This window comes from Saccopteryx bilineata, chromosome 2, assembly GCF_036850765.1.
Source record: "Saccopteryx bilineata isolate mSacBil1 chromosome 2, mSacBil1_pri_phased_curated, whole genome shotgun sequence".
Lineage (NCBI taxonomy): Eukaryota > Metazoa > Chordata > Mammalia > Chiroptera > Emballonuridae > Saccopteryx > Saccopteryx bilineata.
In genome coordinates, this window is record NC_089491.1 from 372,091,875 (window position 1) to 372,099,696 (window position 7,822).

Genomic DNA, 7,822 nt, shown 5'->3' on the forward strand with positions numbered 1-7,822 from the left:
GCTCCCACGCCCCAACTGGTTTTTCCCACCCCTGGGAGGAGCTATGAGGCCTCAGGGGAAGCTACTCTACTAATGCAAAATGAATTCTGGCCTCAATCAACCATTCCCTGCCTGTCAATCCCAGCAAAAGCCCACTGGTAGATTGTCTGCTTTGTTAATGGGTGTTTCCCCAGAGCCCAGAATAATGCCAGGCACACGCAAACATTGATAAAACAACTAAAAATCAAATGCAACCAGGACAATCCCCCCTCCATCAAGTTCACAAACCTGTCATAATAGTCCTGGCCGGGTGGTTTAGTGGGTAGTGTCCCAGCATGCTGAGGTCACAGGTTTGACCCCAGGTCAGGGCACATATGAGAAGCAACCAACGAGTGCACAGCTAAGTGGAACCAAGTGGAATGAGTAGATACTTTTCTCTCAAATCAATAGAAAAACTAAACCTGTCATAATAGCATTTGTTGAGAGCAGATATGTGCCCAATACTGGTTCTGCTTTGCATGAATTAAACTGTCTTTAAAACAACCCCTTAGTTCTTTTCTGATTTTATTTATTTATTTATTTATTTATTTTTTTTTTTTTACTTTTTATTTATTCATTTTAGAGAGGAGAGGGAGAGACAGAGAGGAGAGACAGAGAGAGAGAAGGGGGGAGGAGCAGGAAGCATCAACTCCCATATGTGCCTTGACCAGGCAAGCCCAGGGTTTTGAACCGGCAACCTCAGCGTTTCCAGGTCGACGCTTTATCCACTGCGCCACCACAGGTCAGGCTCTTTTCTGATTTTACATGAGATTCTAAACTTCTAAAGCACAGTATATAAACTTGACCAATTTCACATTATAGGAAGTGAAGCATGTATCCATACCTCGTTGTACAGTATTTGAACTTGGTGTTTGAGGCAGAGAACTTAAATTTGTAGTCAAAAGGACTTATATTCATTTCCACTTGTGACTGAGTAGACAAGCTAATAGGCGTTTCAGATGTCCAATATTTAAGGATGAGGAACCAAATGAAAGTACATAAAACAAGTGTGTGTGATGTTTCCCAGTATTTCCACCAGGAATAGCTTACAGAGCCCCTTTCTCACGCCCCCACCCCACCACAGGTGGAAGTGTGCCAAGTGCTTCAGGCTTGGCAAACAGGCCTCTGGATCCGTTTCATCTAGTGACTTAGAACAAGCTCATGTGGAGTCTATTTCATCTGTAAAACAGGGTCACAAGGATCGCAAGCCCTTTCAACCACACTCCTTTCATGCCAGTCTCTGTCGGCAGTCCATTAGAGCAGTGGTCCCCAGCCCCCGGACCGGTACTGGTCCGCAGAGAAAGAATAAATAACTTACATTATTTTCATTTTATTTTATTTTATTATTATTATTATTATTTTCCATTTTTCTGAAGCTGGAAACAGGGAGAGACAGTCAGACAGACTCCCGCATGCGCCCGACCGGGATTCACCCGGCACGCCCACCATGGGGCGACGCTCTGCCCACCAGAGGGCGATGCTCTGCCCCTCCGGGGCGTCGCCATGTTGGCGACCAGAGCCACTCTAGCGCCTGAAGCAGAGGCCACAGAGCCATCCCCAGCGCCCGGGCCATCTTGTATTATTATTATTTTTTTTTATTTATTCATTTTAGAGAGGAGAGGGAGAGAGACAGAGAGAGAGGAGAGACAGAGAGAGAGGAGAGACAGAGAGAGAAAGAAGGGGGGAGGAGCTGGAAGCATCAACTCCCATATGTGCCTTGACCAGGCAAGCCCAGGGTTTCAAACCGGCGACCTCAGCACTTCCAGGTCGACGCTTTATCCACTGCGCCACCACAGGTCATCAAGCTCCGGGCCATCTTTGCTCCAATGGAGCCTTGGCTGCGGGAGGGGAAGAGAGAGACAGAGAGGAAGGAGAGGAGGAGGGGTGGAGAAGAAGATGGGCGCTTCTCCTGTGTGCCCTGGCCGGGAATCGAACCCGGGTCCTCTGCACGCTAGGCCGACGCTCTTATTATTATTATTTTTGGTATTTTTCTGAAGTAGGAAACGGGAAGGCAGTCAGACTCCTGCATGCACCCAACCAGGATCCACCCAGCACGCCCACCAGGGGGCGATGCTCTGCCCATCTGGGGTGTTGCTCTGTTGCGACCAGAGCCATTCTAGCGCCTGAGGCAGAGGCCATGGAGCCATCCCCAGCGCTCGGGCCATCTTTGCTATATATATATATATATATATATATATATATATATATATATTTTTTTTTTTTTTTTTTTTTTTTTTTTTTTTTTTCCATTTTTCTGAAGCTGGAAACAGGGAGAGACAGACAGACTCCCGCATGCGCCTGACCGGGATCCACCCGGCACGCCCACCAGGGGCGACGCTCTGCCCACCAGGGGGCGATGCTCTGCCCATCCTGGGCATCGCCATGTTGCGACCAGAGCCACTCTAGCGCCTGAGGCAGAGGCCACAGAGCCATCCCCAGCGCTCGGGCCATCTTTGCTCCAATGGAGCCTTGGCTGCGGGAGGGGAAGAGAGAGACAGAGAGGAAAGCGCGGCGGAGGGGTGGAGAAGCAAATGGGTGCTTCTCCTGTGTGCCCTGGCCGGGAATCGAACCCGGGTCCTCCACACGCTAGGCCGACGCTCTACCGCTGAGCCAACCGGCCAGGGCAAAAAAATATATATATATATACTTTTTGTATTTTTCTGAAGTTGGAAACATGGAGGCAGTCAGAGTCCCGCATGCGCCCAACCAGGATCCACCCAGCATGCCCACCAGGGGGCGATGCTCTGCCTATCTGGGGCGTTGCTCTGTTGCAACCAGAGCCATTCTAGCGCCTGAGGCAGAGGCCATAGAGCCATCCTCAGCACCCGGGGCCAACTTTGCTCCAATGGAGCCCTGGCTGCAGGAGGGGAAGAGAGAGACAGAGAGGAAGGAGAGGGGGAGGGGTGGAGAAGCAGATGGGCGCTTCTCCTGTGTGCCCTGGCTGGGAATGGAACCCGGGACTCCCGCACACCAGGCTGACGCTGTACCACTGAGCCAACCAGCCAGGGCCTGCCTGAAAATATTTTCTGACATTAAATCGGTCCTTGGCCCAAAAAAGGTTGGGGACCACTGCATTAGAGGACCTCTCCGGGGTCCCACTAGGAATATTTGCTCTGAGCCTCCCTTCCATCCCTATCCAGAGTAGTCCTCAACAGAGGATCACTAGCATCACAAGACAACTTGCTAAAATTCTTACCAACTTCCCAGGCCGGTTGGCTCAGTGGTAGAGCGTCGGCCTGTCGTGCGGGAGTCTAGGGTTCAATTCCCAGCCAGGGCACACAGGAGAAGCACCCATCTGCTTCTCTACCCCTCCCCCTCTCCTTCCTCTCTGTCTCTCTCTTCCCCTCCCACAGCCAAGGCTCCATTGGAGCAAAGTTGGCCGGGCGCTGGGGGTGGCTCCATGGCCTCTGCCTCAGGCACTAGAATGGCTCTGGTTGCAACAGAGCATCGCCCCCTGGTGGGCATGCCGGGTGGATCCTGGTTGGGCACACGCGGGAGTCCGTCTGACTGCCTCCCCGTTTCCAACTTCAGAAAAATACAAAAAAAAAAAAAAATCTTACCAACTAAATCTAAACCATAGAGCTAGGCTCTTGTCTGACAAACCACCAATGCTAAGGTTTGAGAACCTCAAGTTAGCCCTGGCTGGATAGCTTGGTTGGTTGATTGGCACCCCACAGCACAGAGGCTGCCAGTTTGACCCCTGGTCAGGGCACATACAGAACAGATGAATGTTCCTGTCTCTCTCTCTAAAATCAATCAATAAATTAAAAAAAAAAAAAGGCCTTGGCCGGTTGGCTCAGTGGTAGAGCGTCGTCCTGGCGTGTAGGAGTCCCGGGTTTGATTCCCGGCCAGGCACACAGGAGAAGTACCCATCTGCTTCTCCACCCCTCCCCCTCTCCTTTCTGTCTCTCTCTTCCCCTCCTGCAGCCAAGGCTCCACTGGAGCAAAGTTGGCCTGGGCACTGAGGATGGCTCTTTGGCCTCTGCCTCAGGCGCTAGAGTGGCTCTGGTCGCCGCAGAGCATCGCCCCCTGGTGGAAATGCCGGGTGCATCCCAGTCAGGGACATGCAGGAGTCTGACTACCTCCGTTTCCAGTTTCAGAAAAATACAAAAAACAAACAAAAAAACCCCAAAAGAACCTGAGGTTAGTTCTCAATCCAAAATAGCCAGTGTCCTGTTCAGAAGGGACTTTGGTTGTCACAATTGGTGGTGGTGGTGGGTGGCTCAGGTCTAGGTACCCAACGAGCTGAATTAGGGGTGCTAAAAATCCTGCACCTAAAAAAGTCAGCAGCAGCTCTTTTGGAAAGCAGTTCAGATTACACTTTACCCCTTTAGGGCAGCCAGTTCATTAAAGGATGATCATGCCAAGGACTAGTCCAAATTTCACAAAGGCAGATTTAGCTTTTTTATTTTTGTATTTTTCCACAACCCCTCATCCACCAGTCTTTCATCTTATGACTGTTTTCCTCCCCCAGATTAATAACACATAAAACAGTAAGACACAGGGATACTTTTTGGATTTTTAATGACTGAAACAAAAAAAGACCTAAAACCGCAGCTTCTGGAAGAACCATTTGTTCTTGCCGGTCTTGTACCTAGAGGGGAAGAAAGGACAACAATGAGAAGAGGAACAAAGAGAGACAATATTCCCTTCATAACAATTAGTAATACCATATCTCAACATCCACAAACAAAGCCTAACTTACCTCTCTTCAAACTTGACCTTGGCCTCCCGTCGGGCCTTGCGTTTCAGAGCGGGGTCTCTGAAGACATCCTTGTTGACAACAGTTTTGTCCAAGGGGATGTCCACAGAGTACCTGGGGACAATGATGAGGAGGTAGGATCAGCCCATATACTGGGAGGGCCTTCACACAGTCACCCAAGTTCTCCTGGAACACCGGGGCGCCATGATCTGACTCCATAGGAGCAATCATTTAAAGCTGTCCCAAGGTCCTAGTGATAATCTTTGGAAATCTCCAGTGTTAACAGACTGACTTACATAGATTTAAACCACTGGAAAACTTCACACTTCATTCTCAATTTTCCCAGCTACTCATTTTCTAGCTAAGAACCGCCACTTTATGAAGACTGTTCAAGTTCTGCATATGCAGGGTGTTTTGTGACAATGCAAACCTGGGTGTCTGCCTCACTCTCTGAGCTTGCCAGCACCTGAGAAACGGCTCTGCTCTTATAGGTCAGTGAACAACGGGGAACATGAAGGTCCAGTAACAAATTTTAAGGCACATGCTGCTAAACTTCAAAAATTATTGTTCAGGCCTGACCAGGCGGTGGCGCAGTGGATAGAGCATCGGACTGGGATGCAGAGAACCTGGGTTCGAGACCCCGAGGTCGCCAGCTTGAGCGCGGCTCATCTGGTATGAGCTAGGCTCACCAGCTTGAACCCAAGGTCGCTGGCTCCAGCAAGGGGTTACTCGGTCTGCTGAAGGCCCGCGGTGAAGGCACATATGAGAAAGCAATCAATGAACAACTAAGGTGTTGCAACGCGCAATGAAAAACTAATGATTGATGCTTCTCATCTCTCTCTGTTCCTGTCTGTCTGTCCCTGTCTATCCCTCTCTGTCTCTGTAAAAAAAAAAAAATTATTGTTCAGCACTCTTTCAAATCTTGTATTCCTTTATAATCCTTGTACCAAGATAGTGTATGGCCGCACAGTACTGTGCAAGTCCAGGAGCTAAAGGGTCCAGCAATCGAGTGAGACCGAGGAAGACCTACTTTCATTTGTCCACCATTTGTGAAAGCCTGTAATAAACCACCTGTGAGAATGAACAGTGGAAGAGGGCGGGCCAGATCCTACGCCTGTGCGGACTGTGGATGAAAATATGAAACAAGTCTCTACTCAACACCTGGAATGTTCAGGTGAGAAAGACAGAGAGCAAGCCTGGAGACTTTTCAGTTCTGTTTGGTCAAGTCAGGGACATCACCACAGAAAATGACAGGAACGTGGCTCCAAACTGTATGAAAGAGGCGTGACTGGAAGCCACTTCAGAATGGCTGCAAGGCTGTCTCCTTATTCAGCAGGGCAGAGGAGGAAAAGAAATAAAAGGTTACCTTTTATTCCCCACTCTTGAAATGCTCACCTTGTGGGCATGAGGTGATTATAGTTATAAACTTTCACAAAAGACTTGATCTTTGACCTCTTGGCGATTTTCTTCTTGCCCATGGCAGCTGTCACTTTGCGGGGATAGCGGTCAATCCCAGCCACCAGAGCATGGCTGTAGGGGCGGTCTGTGGTGCCATCATCAATGTTCTGAATGAGCAAGAATAACATTTGTTATCAATTAAGGGCCTATCTAGGCCCTGTGCTAGATGGAGATATGGCAGGTATAGAAAGCTTACCCCACCCCCAGGTCTCTGAGAGCCACTATCTTACAGGGAAACAGCACACAGAGCAGACACTAAGTGCTATGTACATGCCCAAACAGTAGTCAACATTAGGGTGGTATTCATGTCCACCAGAAAGAATCCGGAAAGGGTCCTGGGAGGTAAGAGGTTTTATAATAACAACAGTCACCATTTATGAAGTGTCTGCTACCTGCCACGACAGGATTCCAAAACTGGCAGCTTAGCTACAGAAACCAGTCTAGTGGGGAAGGAGAACCAGGAGGACTACTGTCCCCCCAAACAGCTAAAAGCAGTGCTGTATGTGGTCAGAGTTTAGGGACATTTCAAGAGGCTAAAAAGGCAAAAAAAAAAAAAAAAAAAAAAAAAAAGGCGTAAGTTAGCTTGGAGGGAAAGCTCAGCTGGTTAGAGCAGCATGCAGAAGCACAGAGGCTGCAGACTGTCCCTGGTCAGGGCACATACAGTGACAGCCTGATGTTCCTCTCTCTCCCTTTCCCTTAACTCGCTAAAATCAATCAATTAAAAAAAATGTAGGTAGAAGGCAAACAGTGAAGAGCTAAAATGGGCTAAGTGAACACTCTGAATAGAAACATTTTCTCTTTTTACAGAATCCCAGGGGCAGTTCTTATTACCTGTTTGATCTCAGATGAATTAGTAAACATTTCTAAACCTCAGCAATAGAAAAGAATCCCGTATAGTTACTGCAAGGATCGGACATGAAAACACCTGCAAGGCAGTGTGCCAGGCACTAAACAAGCGTTTAATCAACGTTGGCCATTATTATTTAAAGCCTCTTTGGTAGAGGACATATTCTATGTTAGATACACAACTCAGCTCGGTTTTTTTTCTTCCATTTTTCTCTTCCAAACTCAAAGCCCTCATCCACCCACCACCTCTACCCGCAATGCTCAATGGTTCATGACCCAAACCAGTTCTTGAATCCCAAGCTTGCTGCCCTCTGAAATCGGTCCGATTCACGGGAAACAAGGGAGTAGCGGCTTGCGAGTCTGGTACCTTCACGATGACGGCTTTGCGTCCAGAGTAGCGTCCAGCCAGGACCAGCACCACCTTCCCGGGTTTCATAAACTTGCCCATTTCTGCAGAGAGTTACAAGGGGCTGCTCAGAAATTCGCAAGCCCAGGCTACGGGCCGGAACTTCAGGCCGTCGTCTTGGCCCAGGCCGCCCGCGGGTCCTGCTCACATGACAAAATCCACTACGAAGTCAACAGACACCGAGGAACGGAAAGTACTTAGGACCAACCTATAACTCGACCCCCAAACTGCGGATGGCATCGGATTGGAAGACCCCCGCCAAGATCTACTCACCCACAGAAGCCTCTCGGGCCTAGAACAGAAAGGAAGAAACCGCACTTCCGCTAACCTATCACCCCGCGGGGGTGATCTCACTTCCGGTACTGCCTCTCTGAAGTCTCGACCAACCTGTT

At 49.1% G+C, this 7,822-nt stretch overlaps 1 protein-coding gene across 1 annotated transcript; it reads right to left on the bottom strand.

Annotated features, from left to right (window-relative positions):
- Nucleotides 1-4,525: 4,525 nt before the first annotated feature.
- RPL27 (ribosomal protein L27) lies at nucleotides 4,526-7,822 on the bottom strand. The gene is made up of 5 exons (XM_066263535.1): nucleotides 7,704-7,822; nucleotides 7,392-7,474; nucleotides 6,116-6,285; nucleotides 4,724-4,834; nucleotides 4,526-4,612 (listed from the first exon to the last, which is right to left on the bottom strand). The coding sequence occupies exons 2-5, from the start codon at nucleotides 7,470-7,472 to the stop codon at nucleotides 4,564-4,566; spliced, it is 411 nt and encodes a 136-aa protein (XP_066119632.1). The 5' UTR covers nucleotides 7,473-7,474; nucleotides 7,704-7,822; the 3' UTR covers nucleotides 4,526-4,563.

What these genes read in the sequence shown, in the direction of transcription:
- RPL27 (XM_066263535.1), bottom strand. Translation starts at nt 7,472, where the DNA reads ATGGGCAAGTTTATGAAACCCGGGAAGGTGGTGCTGGTCCTGGCTGGA. An exon ending in AATCACCTCATGCCCACAAG is followed by an intron (nt 4,835 to 6,115) that starts GTGAGCATTTCA and finishes CATTGTCCCCAG; the next exon opens with GTACTCTGTGGACATCCCCT. An exon ending in AAGGTCAAGTTTGAAGAGAG is followed by an intron (nt 4,613 to 4,723) that starts GTAAGTTAGGCT and finishes CTTCCCCTCTAG; the next exon opens with GTACAAGACCGGCAAGAACA.